General features: G+C 42.7%; 1 protein-coding gene across 2 annotated transcripts in view; it reads left to right on the top strand.

Annotated features, from left to right (window-relative positions):
• The first annotated feature begins 3355 nt into the window (after positions 1-3355).
• The window catches only part of zgc:63587 (uncharacterized protein LOC393431 homolog), a 170383-nt gene continuing 150127 nt past the window's right edge, over positions 3356-23611 (top strand). Inside the window, exons 1-3 of one of the 2 annotated variants that reach the window (XM_059983185.1) lie at positions 3356-3470; positions 13291-13350; positions 23172-23220. In XM_059983185.1, the coding sequence (XP_059839168.1) occupies positions 23200-23220 (21 nt within the window). In that variant the 5' untranslated portion in view covers positions 3356-3470; positions 13291-13350; positions 23172-23199. The remainder of the gene's footprint in view (positions 3471-13290; positions 13351-23171; positions 23221-23611) is intronic. The other variant, XM_059983186.1, reaches the window with a different exon arrangement.

Below are 23611 nucleotides of genomic sequence, written 5' to 3'. Positions count from 1 at the left end.
GACGACATCTATGACATCAACCTTCCTGGTAACATCCTCTAAAAACTCTATAAGATTGGTTAGACATGACTTACCATGCAAGAAGCCATGCTGACTATCCTTAATAATGAATCTTGTCTCCTAGAATACCTTCCAATAACATTCCCACTACCTATGTCAGGCTCACTGGGCTTTAATTTCCTGGTTTAGTTTTAGATCCTTTCTTAAACACTGGAACAACATTGGCTATCCTCCAGTCATCTGGAACCTCACCTGTCGCTAAGGATATTTTAAATATTTCTGCACTTGCCTCCTGTAGGGTCGAAGGGAATACCCTGTCAGGACCTTGGGATTTTTCCACCCTAATTTGCCTTAAGGCAGCAAACACCTCCTCCTCTGTAATCTGTTCATGAAGTTGATGCTGTTTTGCCTCTTCAGGTTGTGTGTCTCCTGAGAAAATACAGATGAAAATAATGCATTTAAGATCTTCTCCATCCCTTTTGGCTCTAAATATAGATTACCATTCTGATCTTTCAGAGATCAGTGTTAAAGAGTTTAAATGTGACTCAGTGACACTTTAGAATTACGACATGATCCATGGCTTGGTATGGAATAGCTGACAAAAAGTAATGGATACAGCCTAGCCTGTCACAGGTAAGGCCTTCCCCACATTTGAGGACATCCACAAGGAGCACTATCACAGGAGTCCCTCATCAAGGAATCCCACCATCCAAGCTAGGTTCTCTTTTCCCTGCTGCCATCAGGGAGGAGATCCTCAGCCTTAGCCCCCACACCACCAGGTTCAGGAACAGTTATTTACCCCTCAACTGTCAGGCTCTGAAATCAGAGTGGATAACTTCGCTCACCCAACACTGAACTGAGTCCACAATCCATTGATTCACTTTCAGGGGCTCAACAGGCATGTTCTCAAGTGTATATTTATTATTATTATTTTCTCTTTGTATTTTCTTTTGCACATTGGCAGTCTCTCTTTGTTATGTGCAGTGTTTTTTCATTGATTCTACTGACTTTCTTTGTATTTAGAATCAGAATCAGAATCAGGTTTATTATCATTGGCATGTCTCATGAAATTCGTTAACTTAGCAGCTCAATTGAATACATAATATAGAACAAGAGGTAAAAAACAAAATAAATCAATTACGGTATATATACTGTATATCAAATACTAAAACATGTATATTAAAAATCTATAATATAGATTAAAAATCATGCAAAAAACAGAAATGTATGAAAAAAGTGAGGTAGTGTGCAAAGATTCAATGGCCATTTAGGAATCGGATGGCAGAGGGGAAGAAGCTGTTCCTGAATCACCGAGTGCGTGCCTTCAGGCTTCTGTATCTCCTACCTGGTGGTAACAGTGAAAAAGGGGCATGCCCTGGGTGCTGGAGGTCCTTAATAATGGACACTGAGACACTGCTACGTGAAGATGTCCTGGGTACTTTGTCGGCTAGTACCTAAGATGGAGCTGACTAATTTTATGACCATCTGCAGCTTCTTTTGGTCTTGTGCCCACCAATACCAGACAGTGATGCAGCCTGTCAGAATGCTTTCCATAGCACATCTATAGAAGTTCTTGCGTTTATTTGTTGACATACCAAATCTCTTCAAACTCCTAATGAAGTATAGTCACAGTCTTGCCTTCTTTATAACTGCATCAATACGTTAGGACTGTAAATGCCCACAAGAAAAAGATGACATATTTGTACTTTGATAATATATTTATTTTGAACTTTGGAATTCAATTCCTTACGGACGCTGTTTCACTCTTTTCTTTATTCCTTTGTATTGCACAAGTAAGCAGCTTTAAGTGATGATATTATGATAATTTGGTTACTTGAATAATATGACTGGAATGTCATCAGCCCCTATGATCTCCACAGCTACAACTGATAAAGCTGCTGACTCAAGATTAAATATAATCCTGTGGATTCATTGCATGGCCTTTTACTCTTGTCCACTGTCCCACCCATCAATATGTGACCTTCTAAAGAGCTCCAAAGTAAGTGACATACTCTGAATTCTTAAACAGTATTTTCACATGTAGATCGCAAACAAGAGAAAATCTGCAGATGCTGGAAATCTGAGTAACACACACAAGATGTGGAGGAACTCAGCAGGCTAGGTAGTATCCATGGAAAAGAGGGCAGTCGACATTTTGGACCGAAATTCTTCAGTAGGACTTTTGGCCTGAAACATCGACTATTTTCTCTCTTCCAGGATGCTGCCTGGCCTGCTGAGTTTCTCCAGCATTTTGTATGTGCTGCTCACATGTTGAAGCTGGATTATGAGGAAATTCAATCATGCTTTAAGATGACAGTATATTTGAATCTTATTAAAATGTAAGCTTATAGTTGAGGCATATCTGTTATATATGCTTGTTTTCTGTATATTTTTCAAAACACTTCTTGTGAGAGAAATAATTGAATTATAAAAATGACAAAAGGGAATGTAGTGATGTGACTAACAAGCTTGCAGATGATATAAAATCTGTATACACCAAAAATGCAACAAAGCAAGGAGATAATGCTGACCCTTAATAAGATACTAATCAGGCTGCACTTGGAGTACTGTCAGCAGTTTGGGGCCCAATATCTCAGAAACGATATGTTGTCATTGGAGAGAGTCCAGAGGAGATTCATGAGGATGATTCTGGGAATGAATATGAGGAGCTTTTGGCAGCTTTGGTCCTGTACTCACTGAAATTTAGAAGAATTTTGGAGGCAGGGGAGGAATCTGATTGAAACCTACCAAATGTTGAAAGGATTGGATTGGGTGGATGTGGAGAGGATGTTTGGTATGGTGGGGTGTCCAGAACTAGCAGGTACAATCTGAAAATTGAGGGGCGACTTTTTAAGACAGGTGTAAGGAGGACTTTTTTTTCGCCAGTGGGTGGTGAATCTGACGAAAGGTCTCGGTCCGAAACGTCGACTGTACTCTTTTCCATAGATGTTGCCTGGCCTAGAGTTCCTCCAACATTTTGTGTCTTGTTCACTTATGGTCTGCCAGCTTGAGCTTCTAAACCTCCTCCACCTTCTTATTCTGGCATCTACCCCGTTCCACTCCACAAAGACTCCACCTGAAACGTCGACTGTTTATGCCCCTCCAAAGATGCTCCCTGACCTGCCGAGTTCCAGCACAATTTTCTGAGAGGCTCAAAAAAGTCTAGCATCTGCAGAATCTCATATGTCTACAGCTGCAGATCTCACCCCTTCAGTTGCAAACTTGTACGAAATTCAGCTCAGATACAAAGCTCATAATATAATGAATCTGAATTAATTTAACTGTAAACTGAAACTGGTAAGTAATTGGACACTAACTCCACTGACGTGACCGAGCGGTGCCGCGGACGTCGTCGGGATGTCGGAGGAGCTCTGGGCGCGCTGCCTGATGGGATACTGGCAGAGTGTCTGCAGGCGGGCGAGAATGATTGATCCGTGTGAGGCCTGAGGAAAGAGAGCTGGAGGCATAAGGTAACTTCTGCGTGAGTAGTGTGGAGTAGCGGCTCCTGGACGGTGGCACCGCTTGGAAGTCGAGGCTACCGGGTATCCTGGAATTGGACCCCCCCCCCCCCAAGACTGGGTTCAGAAACAATTCGCCCGAGGGAGGAATGTGGGAGGGATTGGAGTGGCGAGAGCTGGGGCGAAGGGGTTGGGGTCGAGAGAGAGAGAGACTGGAACTAAGAGCGAAGGGAGAAAACAGTTTGATGAAATAAAAAAAGACAATACTAGTAAGGGCACAAGTAGGAACTGGTCAGGAATGAAGAAATTATCAATCTTGTTCACACAAAATGCTGGAAGAACTTAGCAGTTCCAACAGCATCTATGGAGGGAAATAAACAGTTGACTTTGGGGGGGGGGGGGGTCCGACAACCTCCGTCAAGACTCATCCTGTTTCGCATCCCCCCTACAGTCTCTTCCATAGCACTGCTGTCTAGTTAGAGACTTAGCTGGGCCAAAATGGTCTATTTCTATCAGTTTCTCGCATTTTGCAAGGTCTGTGTGGTGTCCTTTTATGGTGTTAGTTGCCTATGCAAAACAGCCAGCTCACCACAACTGTTATGTTACTGGCTGGTTTTTGGACACAAGTTCCTGGAGCTTAGGGTGCAGCCATCAACAGATATAATTAACTGGTCTCGTTCTAAACACGTTCTCTTTAAAGCCATGTCTACATGACCAAAGTGTCTTTGAATATGAAAATGTCCATCAAAACTAAGCAAATTCTAATTAAAACACTTACATTAGTATGCTTCAGATAAAGTGTAATACTTACAGGTGTAAAAGTTCTGTTTTTCAACTCCAAGTAATGAAATAATCATGCCCTCTGTCTCATCCAAGAATGGGCTACATCCACACCCTTTTTAAGGTACAGTTTCTCCCTTGAAACATTCAATGGCAGCTTGCCAAGTGAAGAATCTAGTTCAGGTTCTGCAATCTAAACCCTTACTAATTTTCAGATTATACCTGACCACGCAGACATGCAATGCTTTTTAGTTCTCACCATTTTAACTTCTAAATTGTCGTATATCCTATTTTCTCTAACTTATTTCTTCCATTGACTGGTTATATATATAACTGTGGTTAGTTGTGGAGCTCCCATCTAAAGAGTAAAATCAGGAACTAATGCAGCACTGACATTTGAGACTTTTCCTTAAATATGTTATCTCATTGATCTTCAAACAATGAGTGCATATACTCTGCCAGTTTCTATAGTATTGGTCACAATCTGAATCTGGCCTTCTCTGCTGTTCACAGGAGCAGGCCATTCACAATGTCGTGCCGAACCAGATAAAAAATCAAAAACACTCAAACACTGACCCCTCCTACCAATGCTGTTTCAATATCCTTTTCCTTACATCCATGCTCCTATCCAAATGTCTCTTAAAAGCCTCTAATATATTTGCCTCTACCACACCAGACATCCACTAAATTAAAAAAAAAACTTGCTCCTCACATCCCCCTTGAACCTACCCCCCTCTTACCTTCAATGCGTGCCTTCTGGTCTTAGACATTTCAACACTGGGAAGCATATGTTCTGTCCATTCTATGATCCTCATAATGTTATAAACCTATCAGATCTCCTCTCAGCCCCCAGCGCTTTAGATAAAATACACCCAAGTTTATCTAACCTCTTGAGATAGCACATGCCCTCTAAACCAGGCAGCATCCTGGTAAACCTTTTCTGCACCATCTCCTCAACATCCTTGCTATCACAAACAGAAAATCTGCAGATGCTGGAAATCAAAGCAACACACAGAAAATGTTGGAGGAACTCAGTAGGCCAGGCAGCATCTGTGGAAAAGAGTACAGTCGACGTTTTGGGCTGAGACCCTTCGGCAGGACATCCTGTAGAGGGGCGATCAGAACTGTACGTGGTACTTCAGATGTGGCCTAACCAGAGTTTAGTAAAGTTGCAGCATAATCTCTTGACTTTGAACATGGTGCCTTGACTAATAAAAGCAAGCATTTCATAAGCCTTCATAACCACCTTATCGACCTGTGTGGCCACTTTCAAGCAGCTGTGAACTTGGACCCCAACTTGGACTCTGCTCAGCAACACTCTTAAGGATATTGCCCTTAACAGCCTATGTCTCCTTGCATTTGCCCTGCCAAGGTGTAAAACTGATGCTTGGAGGAATCGGCATGTTGACTTGAGAGTTTTTGTGGAAGGAAATATTCTGCTTAAATATTAGTTAATGATGTGCCTAGCGATATAGAAATATGGAGAAAAGGATGCATATGTTCTTAAAAAAATCCCAATTTAACATAGAAATTTCTCTACCTCTTATAAGATTAAACTATATCTGCATGGTATGAGCTATGAAGAAATATTGAAAGAATTAAACCTTTTTAACTTAAATAGATGTTGAATGAGAGAAGCTGTGATAGAAGTGTTCAGAAACATTTAGGGTGTAAGTAAGATGGATGCTAGCTGCTGCTTCAAAATTAATCCATCAACGAGGACACGGGGCAATAGATGGATACTGATTAAAGGAAGATTTTAGACAATCGTCATTTCTTTACACAGCAAGTTGTGGACACATGGAACAAATTACCTAGTTGTGTAGTTGAGAATAGTACCTTAGAGATTTACAAATCTAAACTCTTAAGTTATTTCAAGACACAATGTGAATAGGAATTTGCCAAGCATTGATGGGCCGAATGTCCTGTTCTTGTCAAAAACTTTCAAATGTTGTAATATGAAATTAACAATTTTAGCTATAATCAATCAAATATAAATTATAAGTTTTTTTTAGGTGAAAATGTTTTCTCATTCTGCAGACCACTGGCAAGGTGATGTTAAAATTAAAATTCTTCACAATGTTTCAGACCTGACTGGCCATGATTTCCTTTATGATTCTTATTCTATATTTTTCATACTGTAATTTGAAATAAGCTTTCTCAGAGCCCAGAGAGGTGAACCACAACTTTTTTGTGTGGTGTACCAAATATCTTTATATTAAATGCAGAGGTTGATAGATTCTTGATTGGTCAGGGGATGAAGGGATACAGGGAGGAGGTAGGAGATTGGGCCTGAGAGAGAAAATGGATCAGCCGTATTGAAATGGTAGAGCAGACTTGATGGTCCAAGTGGCTAAATTCTGCTCCTATATCTTGTGGTCTGTCTTTTTCTCTTGGTTCAAAGGTTTAGGTCTATAATTGTACAATTAATCCTCTTATTTGGTGGATGTCATGATGTGGTGTCGAAGCCATCTGCTTCCTAATCAAGATGATAACTGAAATGGAATGCTATCTCATGAAAGATATGTAATCAGTGTAGAACTGTAAACAAGTTTATGATTTTGCTTTTTGGTAAAAGATGGGCTCTTGTATGTACTTTAATTTTATTTAGATTCTATTGTGGCTTTCAAAGCACTGTTTGGGGGACAGTAGCTGAATGTAATTACATTAAGTGGATAATGACATCTTTTACATCCTGTTTGATCACAACTGGTTATTTTTCATTGTCACTTCCTTGAAATGTTGTTGTTGAAATCTTGATTATTGCATGTATCCTGTTCAGTGGCTAGCGGCCTTGGAGTTGGAGGATTCTAGTTAGAATATATTCCTTCTTGATGAATGTTGTAATTTAATGGGAAATGCATGTTCTCATTAGATAACAGTTCACTGAAGGATTCTTGGTTTACCCTTCCTTTGGTCTGTCCAGTGCGCCGGAGCTGGTATGACATCAAACTTTTATCCTGGCATCAAGTTTGATGGTAAATGTACACTCACTGGGTAGTGATATGTAGAAGGATCATTGGTTTTCTTTCCATCCTGAGTCAATGACAGTGAGGGTAATATTAACATAAAGTCTTAGCGCTTCGTCATTGGTACAGAGGTGTGTGTTGCTCTTATTAAATCATTTGTTGAATATATGTCATTAGAGTGGGTCATCATGAATTTTGAATAACTTTTTTCTTTAAACTTATCTTCATATGTTCCGTAATTTTTTTGCACACAATGAAGGTTGATAGATCAGGGCTGTCCAAATTTGTGGATTTGCTGTTGTGTGTCGCTGGAATTTGCTGGAGCAGGAATTTCTTTCGTCTTTATGCACATTACTTAGATAGAAACATTCCAGATAAGGCAAGTGATTCGCGAATACCAGGCTTGTTAAACTCTGGTATGAGTTTTAAATTTGGAAATCAGGGATTGAAAACCCATTAGGAAACATTTTATATCTAGGCGAGACACACTCTATGTGGACCTGATAATAGGACTCTCAGATTGAAGGATTTATTATATATATAAATTTTCAAATCCAAGCCTAGTGTACAAGGACTGAGTTAAAACGGTGGGAGTAATGAGTAAATGGATTGTAGCATCAGATCTAGATCATTATGAAGTATTTGTTTTTATTTTAAGGGTGGAGAGTATTGTTGTCTGGGAATATAAATAACTCCTCTGTTCCCACTCCCATGCTTCTTCTTTACAAGGTACTGTACATCTTGGTGCTTTACTCCAACCCTGTCCTTTGTGCATTCTCTGATAAGCCACGAGTTATCTCTGTCTCCGAATTTTCTGTTGCTGCTCTATTTATTCACACAGACATAATCTGTGTCCCACAGCAGAGCAGAGGACGTGGTCTTTCATCTGAAGTGCTGAACTTTGATTTTTGGCACATAAAAGCTGCATTTGTTGAATCCTTCTAATTGTTGCATCTTTGTAAATTCATTTTTAAAGACACTTTGGTAAGTGTTGTACAAATGTATTCATTTTGTTCATTAACCATTAGAGATCGAATAATGGCATTATATTAAAAAAAATCTTTTAGAAAGAAAAAAATGGTAGAAAATCCTGTTGTAATAAGAATAGGGTAATTTTGAAATTACATATTTAGTCTATTGCTTGAAATTAAGGGATGTTTAAAATAGTGTGGGTTAATTAGGAACTGCTGGTAAGAATTTGTAATGCATAAAACGTGTCCAATGGAACCAGATTCAGTTCTTATGCATTGGCTATGTAAAGCTGTCACTAATTGTGATTACACAATAATGTATCACTCATATAACATTAAGTTGATGAATTCAAATGCCATTTCCTCATTTTGATCTTTGGAGCGTGGGTGTTGCTGATAAAACCAGCATTTATTGCCCTTGAAGATTGTAGTGAGTAACTTCATGGCACAGCTCCTTGTGGTTGAGGTGCTCCCATAATGCTGTTGTATAGTTCCAGGAGTTAAACTGAGTTCCTAATCCCTGCCCTCATCTCTTCAGAACACCTCAAACCAAACTCACAGGATGAGATTTTGCCAAACACAAATACTGTTCTTGAATTTGATTATTTTGCAGTTGTCAGGAAGCACAATTCCCTATTATATTTTCAGAGATTATTAATTATCAAGCAGAAGCTGTTTGATTTCATGATATTGCCCTGATGAACATACACAGCGATGGATTCCCAACAATCACAACAATCCACCTTTTATGTTATGTGTGTCTACGATGTGTGTTTTCCCAAATGATACTCATTGACTTCAGTTTATTGGGGCTTTTAATGCCGCCCTTGGTCATATTCAAGGGTAGACACTTGTCTGCAGAATTCAGCCATTTTGTCCATATTTGGGTCAAGTTAGAAATTGGATCTGAAGTTAAGTGGGAAAGTTATTGGTGAATTCTTGTTGCCAATAGTACAACCAACAGCTTTTTAAACATTTTCCTGCTGTTTGTGCAAAGGCCATAAAACATTAAAAAGTACAGCACATTACAGGCACTTTGGTCATGAGGTTGTGCTGACTTTTTAACCTACTCCAAGAACAATCTAATACTTCCCTCTTCCCTCCCGCGTAGCTTTCCACTTTTCAACGTACCTATCTAACTCTGCCATAGATGATCCCAGGCCTGGCTGCCTCTGACATCCCCCCTATACTTTCCTCCAAACATGTTAAAATTATGCCTTCTCAAATTGGCCATTGCTGCCCTGGGAAAAAGCCACTGGTTGTCCACTTTATCTATGCCTCTCATCATCTTGTTCACTGCTATCAAGACACCTCTCATCCTTCCAAAGAGAAAAAAACCCCAGCTGGCTCAACCTTTCTTCATAAGACATGCTCCCTAATCCAGACAGCATACCAGTAAGTCTCTACACCTTGTCTAAAGCTTCCACATTCTTCCTATAATGAGGTGACCAGAACTGAACACAATAGACTGGTAATCTGCTAGACTGGATCTGTCTTGTATTTGTGGACAAAATACCTGGGCAATCTAATTGATTTATTCATAGAGACAGCATGGTAACAGGCATTTCTGGTGCAATAAGGTTTTGCCACCCAATTACACTTATGTGACCAATTAACCAACTAACCGATACATCTTTGAAGTGTAAGAGGAGATTCCACCACCTGGTGGAAACCCACGTGGCCATTGGGAGACCATACCAACTCAAACGATTTAATTAGTATTACATACTAAAGCAGCTTGGTTCGAAACATTATTGTTACTAGAGTACAAATTTTCAGCGCAGTAGTGGTGACTTTGTCTTGTCCCTTAGCCTTTGCTATCACCGTTCCTCTGAGAGCATGGCCCGCCATTATCCTTTTCCCATCCAGACTTCTCTTAAATATTACAATTGACGTCATATCTACCATTTCTGTGGCTATTCATCCAGAATTTCACCATCTTCTGAGTGAAGAATGGAGAGTGAGCCTGTGAAATGAGAGGTGAACTTATTTAAACAATACTGCAGTTTTTATGGAATTTGATTGTGCAGATGGGGCTGGTTTCCTTGGTTGTGGTGCTGGAAATAGATCACAGTCTCAATGTCAGGTTTGCACTTTCAGGACAGTAATAAGTTTAAAAAAAAATTTATACAAAGGGGAGTGAATCATAGAAATTTCCAAAAAGGAGCTTGAAAACAGAGATGTTTGATATTTTCAAGATTGATATCGAAAACTTTTTCGATATTCAAGGAATTGAGCTAAATGGGATTTGTGCAGGAATGTGGGTTGAAGTGAAAGGTTAATTGTGATCTTCATGGGTATGGAGGGCTGAATAGCATCCTCATGTTTCTTGTATTCTTAGTTCTGTTATGTTTGTAAGACAGATTTTGTAAGGTTTATTGAGGTGGGATTTATGTTGCCACATAAAGATCTAGAGATTTGGGTGTAGTGGATTTTGAAATCTTGTCTTGAGGTTAACAGTCCAGGCCTCTGAGTAATTCAGTTGACGGCTAAGTGAAGTTTAGTTTGTCATGGAAAAGATATTGAAACCTTGCAAAACTTGATGCATGTTACCAAGCCAAGTGATCCAAGTGAGTATTTCAAAGAGATTATGTGAATTTGGTTAGTTCCATGACCAACACTTGTTCCTTAGAAAAAAACATAGAAAACCTACAGCACAGTACAGGCCCTTCAGCTGTGCCGGACATGTCCTTACCTTAGAAATTACCTTGGGTTACCCATAGTGCTGTATTTTTTTAAGCTCCATGTACCTATCCAGGAGTCTCTTAAAAGACCCTATTGTTTCTGCCTCCACCACCATCACCAGCAGCCCATTCCACGCACTCACAACTCTGCGTAAAAAAAATAAAAAATTACCCCTGACATCTCCTCTGTACCTACTTCCAAGCACCTTAAAACTGTGCCCTCTCATGCTAGCCATTTCAGCCCTGGAAAAAGCCTCTGACTATCCACACGATCAATGCCTCTCAGCATCTTATACACCTCTATCAGGTCACCTGTCATCCTCCGTTGCTCCAAGGAGAAAAGTCCGAGTTCACTCAACCTATTCTCAGAAGGCATGCTCCCCAATCCAGGCAACATCCTTGTAAATCTCTTCTTCACCCTTTCTATAGCTTCCACATCTTTCCTGTAGTGAGGTGACCAGAACTGAGCAGAGTACTCCAAGTGGGTTCTGACCAGGGTCCTGTATAGCTGCAACATTACCTCTTGGTTCCTAAACTCAATCCCACAATTATTGAAGGCCAATGCACCATCTGCTTTCTTAACCACAGAGTCAACCTGCGCAGCAGCTTTGAGTGTCCTATGGACTCGGACCCCAAGATCCCTCTGTTCTTCCACACTGCCAAGAGTCTTACCATTAATACTATATTCTGCCATCATATTTGACCTACCAAAATGAACCACTTTACACTTATCTGGATTGAACTCCATCTGGCACTTCTCAGCCCAGTTTTGCATCCTTTCAATGTCCCACTGTAACCTCCACAGCCCTCCACACTATCCTTAATCAATGTCACCAAATCCTGGTAGCATCCTGTTGCTTGAAGGGATTGCAGTCCTCAAAAGGGCAATTTATTTCACTGTTATTATAACAAAGATGCTTCCTAAATTCTGCATTCACTTTGGAGTGATAAGATTATATTGGCACAATGTTCTTTGCATAGATGTAGTTCTGTTATTTTTCCAAGGTGGATTATCTAGAGAATGTACTTGTGAAGAAATACCAAATAAATTGGTATTTTTTTACTAGAGCAGGACAAGTAAATTGATGAGGGCAACAATGACCTTCATGTTTCTAAAATATATTACAAGAATACATCTGAAGTATAAGCAGTGAATTAGTAATTTGGCAACATTCAGGATTATTAATTGAACTAAGTGGGTGTATCAGAGGAAATGCTTTTATGGTTGGCTGTCGTGGCATGGAATGCTTTAGCACTAGCAACAATGAGCTGAGATTTATCAGTCTTTCAGAAGTGATTGGTTAAATAATTGAAAAGGCAGAACATGAAGGAGAAAGAAAAGGCATTACAAAGCAATCAATTTTATTGAGGTTTATCATGGGTAGCCCTTTTCCTTGCTGTATTTTATCCTTGAAGCTTGCAGTTTCTTCATGGCTAACTCAGTAAATTGCATCAGCTCATTTAGTGGTGTGGTTGGTCCATGGGTTCCTTTTGTTTTTGGACTTAGTTCTCATTGGCGCAGTATGGTTCATGGTGCCATTATTGCAACCAGGAAAATGATTAGTCCCACTTTATACTTAAAAGTACCAGTATATTGGGATTTTACATAATTTACTGCAAATCCTGATGCTTTGTCATTGACGCAGTCCCTCTGTGCTCTTTGACTCGGAAATCTGGAGCCTCGGTTGTGTAGCGTTGCCATGTTACCCTGTCATCTTTCTTTCTTTCAATGGAGGAAAGCAATTTTTAGTCTTTGGTAAGTTTGTTGTTTTGCAAGATTGTTGTGGAACCAAGATTGTAGCATGTCTGAACATGAATGCAAAGTAGACATCTGTAGAAAAGAGTTAACAGTCGATGTTTCGGGCCAAGACCCTTCATCAGGGTCTCGGCCCAAAGCATCAACTGTTTACTTTTTTCCGCAGATGTGGCCTGGCCTGCTGAGTTCTTCCAGTATATTGTGTGTCACTTGGATTACCAACATCAGCAGATTTTCCTTGTCTGCGATTAAGGTGTCTGGATAGACTGCCTGTTGATTTAATACACTCAGTGTTTACTTCATTAGGTACCTGCTGTACCTAATAAAATGGCAAACATGAGAAAATCTGTAGATGCTGGAAATCCAACGCAATACACACAAAACGGTGGAGGAACTTAGCAGGTCAGGCAGCATCTATATGGAATTCCTGTGATAGTTATTCATTCATTCATTTCTGTGATTCATTCCTGTGAATGTGATAGTTGGTGAAATTAACTATTGAATGGTTGTGTGAAGTGTGGACAATTTGATATCCCCTGGTTTATGTAACTGTTGATAACTAATTACTGTATATCTGGTTACATTCCTACCAGAATAGGAATATTTTACTTGCATGTTTTTAACTTGTTGTGAGTCAGGGTACCTGATTATTCTGTTTCTTTTATATTCCAGTGTCACTGAGGGAAACTGTGCACCGGATTGTCATTGGTGAGTTGAGAAGCAGAATTGGAGGTAGGACATCTGCATTAGTTAACAAACTTCAGAATCTTATTGAACCAGCTAGGAGCTTGAAGTGGGCATCAAATGTACCAGAGGTTAAAAATGTAACCAAAGAAGGACAGAAAATACTAATTTATAGCTGACATCCAAAAGATATTTCATCAACAACCACTTTCTGGTAAATTCTGGCTGTGGTAATGCTGTTTGTTTTAGAATGAAGTGCTTTTGGGATGATATCTCTGTGAAATGATATGCCTGGTGAGTTGTATAACTTAGGTGCAGGATAGATAGATCTCAAAAATGAAGAAGTATTTTAAAGGAAGGAGGAGGCAACCAAGGGAAGTCAAAAACAGCATAAAAGCAAAAGAGGAGGCTTTTAATACAGCAAACTTTAGGGGCAAACTAGAGGATTTGGAAGCTATTAAAAACCAATGGAAGGCAACTAAAAAAAGCCATAAGGGAGAAAAGATGACATATGAAGGCAAGCTAGCCAATAATATGAAAGACGATAATATGAAAAATAATAGAAAAATATGAAATAATATAATATATGAAATAATATGAAAAATATGACACAGGTCTTTTCAGATATAGAAGAAGTAAGAGAGGCAAGAGTGGATGTTGGACCACATGGAGAGGTAGTAATGGGGGACAAATTACCAAAAAAAAGTGGTAGACAAACTGTTTTCTGTATGTCTTCACTGTGGAAGACACTAGGAGTATGCCGAATGCAAGAGTTTCAGGGTGCAGAAGTGAGTGACGTTACTGTTACTAAGCAGAAGATGCTTAGTAACCTGAAAGGCTGAAGGCAGATAAGTCACTTGAACTGGATGGATTACACCCCAGGATTCTGAAAGAGTTAGCTGAAGAGATTGTGGAGGTATTAGTAATGGTCTTTCAAGATTTGCTAGATTCTGGAATGGTTCTTAATTGCAAATGTCATTCCACTTCTTTAAAAAGGGAGAGAGGCAGAAGACAGGAAAATATGGGCCAGTTATACTGACTTCAGTGGTTGGGAATATGTTGGGAGTCTTTTATTTAGGATGAGGTTTTGGGGTACGTGGCTCTTTGGAGCACATGATAAAATAAGCCAAAGTCAGCATGGTTTTCTTCAGGGGAAATTTTGCCTGACAGATCTGTTAGAATTCTTTGAGGAAATAACATGTAGGATAGACAAAGGAGAGTTTCTTTAGCTGGAGAGTGATGAATCTCTGGAATTAATTGCCACAGAATGCTGTGGAATCCAAGCTACTGCACATACTTAAAGTGGAGTTTGACTGATTCTTGATTAGTCAGGGAATCAAAGGTTACAGGTTGAAGATGGGAGAATGGGTTTTTGAGAGGGATAGTAGATCAGCCATGAAGAAATGGCGGAGCAGACTCATTGGGCCAAATGGCCAAATTCTGTTCCCGTATCTTATGGTCTCATAGACTGGAAATTGAACAGGCTCTGTACTACTAGAGTAGCATGTTGTGCGATATGTACGTATATTTGTTCTCAAAATAAACATATACAGATCATGGAATCCCAACTAGAGGTTGCTGTTTTCTGTGCTGGTACACTGCATTCTCATCCACGCTGCTTTTCTTAGGCTCTGAGTTGATGTGAGTGTGTCTTTGAGATAAGTCTGCTGAAAAATTCAGGATCCAGATTCTGTGGAGCTTTATCTTTTGCACTGATTATGTGAGTGGGCTGGTGAGATTTAAAATGAACTCAGCAGTTGTGTCTGGAATATAGAAACTTAAGTGTTTGGAACAGGGGGTTTCTGAAATGTGTCATTGAGTCAAGGTGGAAATGTCTTCATGCAGGTCAATAATTTAAAAACTCCAGAATCTTCTATGCATTTTATAGTTCAAGTATGTCACAGATGTGTTCTGGTGCAGCCAGTTGCTTGGTCTAATAAAGAACATAATGGAAGATTTCTGATGCTCCAGAAAATATAGTGCCTTGTAAAAGTATTCATCTCCCAACGCTTTCATTACATAAATGAGTATTGCAACCAGGGACTTTGATCAATTTAACTGAGAATTTTTATTTGTGTATCATTTTTTTTTCACAAATGCAGCCCAAAAACGGGGAAAATAGTAAAGTACGAAAAACCAGAAATTCAAAAACTGAAATGTCAGCAGTTCAGAAGTATTCTTTTGTGGCGACCCATTTCCTGGCACATCCGAACCGGCTCACAATTAGCCGGCGTTCCGGCTAAGGGAGATAGCCTATGGGGGTTTGTGAGTACGTGTCTTTTGGAGCATCTGCGCCCACGGGGGGCAGGTTGAGGGAGGCTTAAAAGCAAGGCTGTGTAGTTCGAATAAAGTTATCTTTGACTGCAGTTTACCGACTCCGTGTCGTTATTTTAGCGCTGCGTGTAGCACACCGCTACAGTTGGTGACCCCGACGGTCCAACTGATTTTTGGACCAGAGATGACCACCGCCGCCTCTGTTCATGCGGTTTCGTTGAAACTGTCTGGTTTCTGGACGCCGCAACCTCACCTATGGTTCCAGCAAGCAGAAGCCCAATTCGACGTTCGGCAGATAACCTCAGAGGACACCCGTTACTACTACGTGGTGAGCTCCCTCGACCAGGACACAGCGGCCCAGGTTGTGGAGTACGTACAGTCTCCCCCGGCGGACGGCAAGTACACTGAATTCAAAGCCCTGCTTCTCAGGACTTTCGGACTCTCACGGCGCGAGCGGGCTGCCCGTTTACTGCACCTGGATGCCTTGGGCAACAGACCTCCATCGGCTTTAATGAATGAGATGTTGTCTGTGGCCGACGGACACACACCCTGCCTCATGTTTGAGCAGGCATTCCTAGAGCAGCTGCCCGAGGACATACGCCTGCTGCTGTCCGACGCGGATTTCAGTGACCCCCCGGAAGGTGGCAGCCCGGGCAGACTTGCTGTGGAACGCCAAGAAGGTGAGTGGGGCGTCCATCGTACAGATCACCAGGCCACGCTCCCAGCAGCAGACCAGACCAGACCCGGCCACAGAGCCTGCTAACCCCAGAGACGGGTGGGGAGCCCAACGATCAATGGTGCTTCTACCACCAGCGGTGGGGTGCAGAAGCCCGCCGTTGTCGCCCGCCCTGCAAGTTCCTGGGAAACGCCAGGGCCAGCCGCCGCTGATGGTTATGGCGGCTGGCCATCGGGATAGCCTCCTGTATGTGTGGGACAAGCGGTCAGGACGCTGGTTTTTGGTCGACACCGGTGCTGAGATCAGCGTCTTACCTCCGACGAGTTATGACACCCGCAGCAGGGCACCGGGTCCCCCCCTGAGGGCCGTGAACGGCAGCACAGTAAGGTCCTATGGCATCCGTCAGGTGCAGCTACAGTTCAGCTCCAGCCAGTTCACGTGGGACTTCACACTGGCCGCCGAAGCCCAACCGCTTCTGGGTGCGGATTTTTTGTGGGCTCACAGCCTACTGGTTGACCTGCCCAGGAAGAGACTGGTCCACGCCGAGACCTTTCAGACATTTCGAGTTCCTCCGCATTCCGTTCGGCCTGAAGAATGCCGCACAAACGTTCCAGCGGTTAATGACGCGGTGGGATGCGACCTGGGCTTCACGTTCATCTATTTGGATGACATCCTCATAGCCAGCTGCAGTCGTCAGGAGCATCTGTCCCATCTCCGTCAACTCTATGCCCGGCTGAGTGACTACGGTCTAACGATCAACCTGGCCAAATGCCAGTTCGGGCTCGACACCATTGACTTCCTGGGCCACAAGATTACTAAAGACGGGGCATCCCCTCTGCCCGCTAAGGTAGATGCAGTCTGCCATTTCCCCCGACCCACCACGATCAAAGGCCTTCAGGAATTCGTAGGTATGGTCAATTTCTACCACCGCTTCCTCCCTTCAGCTGCCTGGATCATGCGCCCCCTGTTCGCCCTGCTGTCCAGTCCGGGCAAGGGCATTACCTGGGACGAGGAGTCCGCCGCCGCTTTCATTCAAATGAAGGAAGCCTTGGCGAACGCCGCGATGCTAGTGCACCCCAGAATGGACGTCCCTACCGCCCTCATAGTGGACGCAGCTAACACGGCAGTTGGTGGGTTACTGAAGCAACTCATCGCAGGTCACTGGCAACCCCTGGCGTTTTTCAGCAAACACCTGCGGCCACCCGAGCTCAAGTACAGTGCTTTCGACCGGGAACTGTTGGCGCTCTACCTGGCAATCCGGCATTTCAGGTACTTCCTAGAAGGTCGGCCCTTCACCTCGTTCACGGACCACAAACCGCTTACCTTTGCGTTTACGAAAGCGTCCGACCCCTGGTCGTCCCGCCAGCAGCGCCATCTGTCCTACATCTCTGAATACATGACGGATGTCCGGCACGCCTTGGGTAAGGACAATGTCGTGGCGGACGTGCTCTCTCGCCCTACCATTCATGCCCTTTCCCAAGGGGTAGACTTTGAGGCGGTGGCAGAGGCACAGCAGGCAGATGAGGAGATTCCGAGTTACAGAGCCGCAGTCTCTGGTTTACAGCTCCAGGACCTCCCTGTAGGCCCAGGTGAGAGGACCCTACTCTGTGATGTCGCCAATGGCCAGCCCCGTCCCGTTGTCCCGGCACCTTGGCGGCGACGCGTTTTCGACTCCATTCATAACTTGGCGCACCCCTCCATCAGGACAACTGTCTGGATGGTTTCCAGCAAGTTCGTTTGACACGGACTCAGCAAACAGGTCAGTGAATGGGCCAAAACGTGCATGCACTGCCAGACGGCCAAGGTGCAGTGGCACACCAAAGCTCTGCCGCAGCAGTTCCATCCCACCCACCGGCGTTTCGACCACATTCACGTGGATATCGTGGGCCCCCTGCCAGTGTCGCGAGGAGTGTGGCACCTCCTCGCTATCGTGGACCGGTTCACAAGATGGCCGGAGGCGATCCCGCTCACCGACACCACCTCTGAATCTTGCGCCCAGGCACTGATCGCCACCTGGGTGTCCCACTTTGGTGTACCGGCCCACATTACCTCCGACAGAGGCGCCCAGTTCACCTCCAGCCTGTGGTCTGCTATGGCCAGCCTTTTGGGGACTCAGCTGCACCACACCACTGCCTACCACCCACAGTCGAATGGACTAGTGGAGCGTTTCCACCGTCACCTGAAGTCGGCCCTCATGGCCCGCCTGCGAGGAGCTAACTGGGCGGACGAGCTTCCCTGGGTCCTACTCGGCATCCGCACGGCGCCCAAAGATGATCTGCACGCCTCATCGGTCGAGTTGGTGTACGGCGCGCCCCTGGTCGTCCCCAGGGAGTTCATACCAGCCCCAAGGGGGCAAGAGGTGGAACCCGCAGCAGTCCTGGGCCGACTACGCGAGAGGCTCGGTCACCTGGCCCCCATACCCACTTCTCAGCATGGGCAGAACCCGACCTGCGTACCCAAAGACCTGCAGAACTGTAAGTTTGTGTTTGTACGAAGGGGCGGGCATCGGCCATCGCTGCCCTACGAGGGGCCGTTTACGCTGCTCCGGAACAACAGGTCCACGTTCGTGCTGGACGTTGGGGGGAGAGAGGAGGCTTTCACGGTGGACCGACTCAAACCGGCCCATGTGGACCTAGCGCAACCGGTCGAGTTTCCGGCACCGCGGCGCAGAGGCCGACCTCCCAAACAGGTTCCGGCCCAGACTGGACATTGGGGGGTGTATCGCCGGTTCTGGGGCGGGGTTATGTGGCAACCCATTTCCTGGCACATCCAAACCGGCTCACAATTAGCCAGCGTACCGGCTAAGGGAGATAACCTACGGGGGTTTGTGAGTACGTGTCTTTTGGAGCATCTGCGCCCACGGGCGGGCAGGTTGAGGGTGGCTTAAAAGCAAGGCTGTGTAGTTCGAATAAAGTTATCTTTGACTGAAGTTTACCGACTCCGTGTCGTTATTTTAGCGCTGCGTGTCGCACACCGCTACACTTTGCTCAGTATTTATTTGAAACACCTGTCCCTGCTATTACAGCAACTAATCTCCTTTTGCATGTATCTCTATTAGCTTTGCACAATGTAATAGAGCAAGACTTGCCCATTCCTCCTTTCAAGGTTGCTCAGGATGCGTCAGATGGGGAGCGGCAGTGGACAGTAGTCTTGAGGTCTTGCCAGAGATGTTCGATCAAGTTAAGACCATAAAATCAGAAGGCATAGAAGCAGAATTAGGATAATCAGCCCATTGAGTCTGACCATAAGACAAAGGCCCATTGAGTCTGCTCTGCCATTTCATCATGAACTGATCCAATCTCCCCTTTAGTCCCATTCTCATGCCTTCTCACCATAACCTTTGATGCCCTAACTACTCAGATACCTATCAATCTCTGCCTTAAATACACCCACTGACCTGGCCTCCACTGCTGCAACAAATTCCACAGATTCACCACAGTCTGGCTAAAATTTTTTTTCAGCATCTCCATTCTGAATGGACGCCCTGCAATCCTCAAGTCATGTCCTCTCGTAGTCGGCTCCCCCACCATGGGAAACAACTTTGCCATATCTGCACACAGCTGGTGGAACACAGCAGGCCAGGCAGTATCTATAAGGAGAAGCACTGTCGAAGGGTCTTGGCCCGAAATGTCGATGGTGCTTTTCCTTATAGATGCTGCCTGGCCTGCTGTGTTCCACCAGCGTTTTGTATGTGTTGTTTGAATTTCCAGCATCTGCAGATTTCCTCGTGTTTGCCACTCTTTCAACATTCAAAATGTTTCTATGAGGTCCCCCCTCATTCTTCTAAACTCCAAGGAGTACAGTGCAAGAGTGGTCAAATGCCATTTGATCGTGGCTGATCTATTTTTCTCCCATTCTTCTGCCTTCTCCCATAACCTTACATCTTTGACTTACCAAAAATCTATCAACCTTTGCCTTAAACACACCCAATAACTTGGCCTTCATACCTACCTGTGGCATTGAATTCTACAGATTCACCAACTGTCTGGCGAAAGAAGTTCCTCCTCATCTCTGTTCTGAATGGATATCCCTCTATTCTGAGGTTGTGCTCTCTTGTCCTAGACTCCCCCACCATAGGAAACATCGTCTTCATAGTCACTCTACACCTTTCAACTTTCAATAGATTTCATATGATCTCTTTTAAATTATAGTGACTACAGGCCCAGAACCATCAAATCTGCCTCCTATGGTAAGCCTTTCGTTCCTGCATTAATTTTCATGAACCTTCTTTGAGCCCTCTCCAATGTTAGCATATCCTTTCTCAGATAAGGGATACAGAATTGCTCAAAATATTCAAAGTGAGGCCTCACCAGTGCCTCATAAAGCTTCAGCATTTCATCCTTGTTTTCACATTGCACCCTGTAAGGTCAGGGCTCTGGGCCACTCAAGGACATCAATTTCCTTCATTTGAAGCCACCCCATGGTTACTCTGGCAGTGTGCTTTGGGTTGTTCTATTGAAAGATGAATGTCCTCCCCAGTTTAGGGGAGACTAGCAGGCTTTTAGCAAGGATCTCTCTGTATTTAGCAGTATTCATCTTCCCATCAAATCTGACCAGACTTCCAGTCCGTGATGCTGAACGACATCCCCATAGCATCATGCCTTTACAGTAGTGATGTAACCAGGCTGATCCATGGTATTAGTTTTACAGCACAATTAGTGTTGAGGCCAGAAAGTTCCACTTCAGTCTCGTCCAAGCACAAGACCTTCTTCCACGCCTTTACAGTATCTTCTAAGTGATGCTCTGTAAAGTTTTCACAGGCAAAGGTAGGCCTTTTTTTTAGCCGGGGCTACTTCTTTGCTGTTCTTCCATAAGTACTCTTTTTGTGCAAGGCCTGTCAAGCCATGAACTTAGTCTCTGGTTGCAGCCACCAACTACTGCAGCTCACTCGGAGTGACTTATCATCATAGTAACCTCTTAAAAGTGCCGTTTCCGGTGATTAAATTTAGAAAGCCAGCCTGACCTAGGCAGTGTGGCTGTAGTTTGATATTTTTTCCACCTTTCCATGATGGACTGCAGTGAGCTCCAAGGTATGTTTAGTGCTTTTGAGATGGTCTTGTATTTTATTGTCAGGAATTGTTTGTTTGAAGACATGCATCAGCTACCAACATTTGTCCAAAAGCATTTGTGCAATGGGTGTTTAGTGAATATTGTTAAGTCACAAAATCAGTTTTAAACTCTGCTGGTATATCTGTAGTGCTTTGCACCCCAGTTGTGTTTGTTTTTGCTTCAGGAGTGCATATTTATAAAAAAATTATATAATACAGGCCTGGTGTTATCCTTGATTCATATTGAAATTTTAAATTCCACATAAAGTAACCAGAGCAGCATTTTTACTCTTAAGAAATACTGCAAAGGTACGTTTGTTTCTGTGGTGTAATAATATTTCAGACTTTTATATGGAATAGACTAGATTTCTGCGATGCACTTTTTACTGGCCTTCCTAAGCAATCTATTGACAAACTTCAACTCATTTGGAACACTGCTACTCAACTTTTTAACTAAAACCAAGATGAGGGAGCATATCACTCCTATCCTAATTACTCTGCATTGGCTTTCTGTATCTTTTAGAATTAATTTTAAAGTTCTCTTATTTATTGTTAAAGCTCTTAATTGTCTGGGACTGGAGTTCATCATAGAACTGCTTTTGGTTTATAATCCTTCTCAAGCTCTCAGGTCTTCTGCTGGTCTCTTAAATTTAACCAATCTCCCTCAAAAGATAATTGGCAGGTCAGTTTTTTTGAACTACGCTCTTAAACTGTGGAATTCAGCGCCTCAAACTATAAGGGATGTAGACTCAGATTAAACACCAGCTCAAAACCTGTTAATTTAACATTTTTAACTAACATCTTTTTATCTTTCATTGTCATGCTTATGTTTATTTTTATTTTTATATTTGCACTTCATCTAATCATGAAGCACTTTGAACTACATCATCTGTATGAAAAGTGCCCTATTAGTTACTATTATCATTTTGAGTTAAGTTTATTTATTTTCCAAAATCAGCAGGCGATGACAATGTGGTTCAAATCATCACTCTAGTTAATTTTGGCTGCAGAGTGCACAAGACCCTAAGATATAGGAGCAAAATTAGGCCATTTGGTCATCGAAGCTGCTCTGCCATTCCATCATGGCTGATTTATTATTCCTCTCAACCCCAATCTCGTGCTTTCTCCCTGTAACCTTGGATAATCAAGAAGCTATCAACCTTTGTTTTAAATCTACCCAATGACTGTAGAAAACATCCTCTCCATGAACCCTCTATCTAGACCTTTCAATATTCAGTAGGTTTCAATGAGAATCCCCTCATTCTAAATGCCAGTGGATATAGGCCCAGTGCCATCAAACACTTTCCATATGTTAACCCTTTCATTCCTAGAATCATTCTCATTACACTCTCCAATTCTAGTACATCTTTTCTTAGATAATGGGCCCAACACTGCTCACAATATTCCAAGTGTGGTCTGACCATTGCTTTATAAAGCCTCAGCATTACATCTTTGCTTTTATATTCCAGTCCTCTCGAAATGAATTCTTAGATTGAATTTTCCTTCCTTACCAGTGACTCAACCTGCAAGTTAACCTTTAGGGAAAATTGCATGAGGACTCCCAAATCTATTTTCATGTCTAATTTTTGATTTTTCTCCCTGTTCAGAAAATAGTCCAGGCCTACTTCCCTGTACTATATTCCATCTGCCACTTCTTTGCCCATTTTCTCTATCTTGTCTAAATCCTTCTGCAGGCTCTCTGCTTCCTCAGCACTACCTGCTTTTCCACCTATCTTAATTTTGCATCATCTGCAACAACATCTGATGAAGTGAATGGCTTTCAGCACCATTTCATCATTGTGTGTTCTGTGCTGGTAGTTTTAGTGTTCCTGATTTGTTCTGTTAATTCCATGTATGTATTTTTTCTTTAGATTTTGAGCTGTGAAGTTAAACGCCAGCATGTCAACAGAAAAGGCAAAGGTTAGTAACTTAAATGAGTAGCTACATGATTGTATTCGCTGAACTGAAATCCAGAGTGGTTTAGTAATGCCCACTTTACTTACACAATTAAACAGTTATATTCATTTAGAATGCCTTTTGATAAAATATTCCTGAAATGTCTTGCTATATGATGGCCATAGATGTTGTAAGATGTTTGGAGAAGTGTGTGTGTGTGTGTGTGTGTTGTAACATTGGAGCTTTGTTAAGTTCATGCTTGTGTGAAGACTGAAACATATGGAACAAATTGAAGCTCTAGGAATTGTAAATAATGCAAGAAAAGGTGTGTATATTTTCCCTTGGCTGATAAGTCCACACTTTTGTTGGGGGGGGCAGGTTGTTTGGGTGGGTGCAGAGAGGAATTAGTTGTAAA

The sequence above is a fragment of the Hypanus sabinus genome, chromosome 10, assembly GCF_030144855.1.
Source record: "Hypanus sabinus isolate sHypSab1 chromosome 10, sHypSab1.hap1, whole genome shotgun sequence".
NCBI classification, from domain to species: Eukaryota; Metazoa; Chordata; class Chondrichthyes; order Myliobatiformes; family Dasyatidae; genus Hypanus; species Hypanus sabinus.
This window is presented reverse-complemented; position numbering and strand designations above follow the sequence as displayed.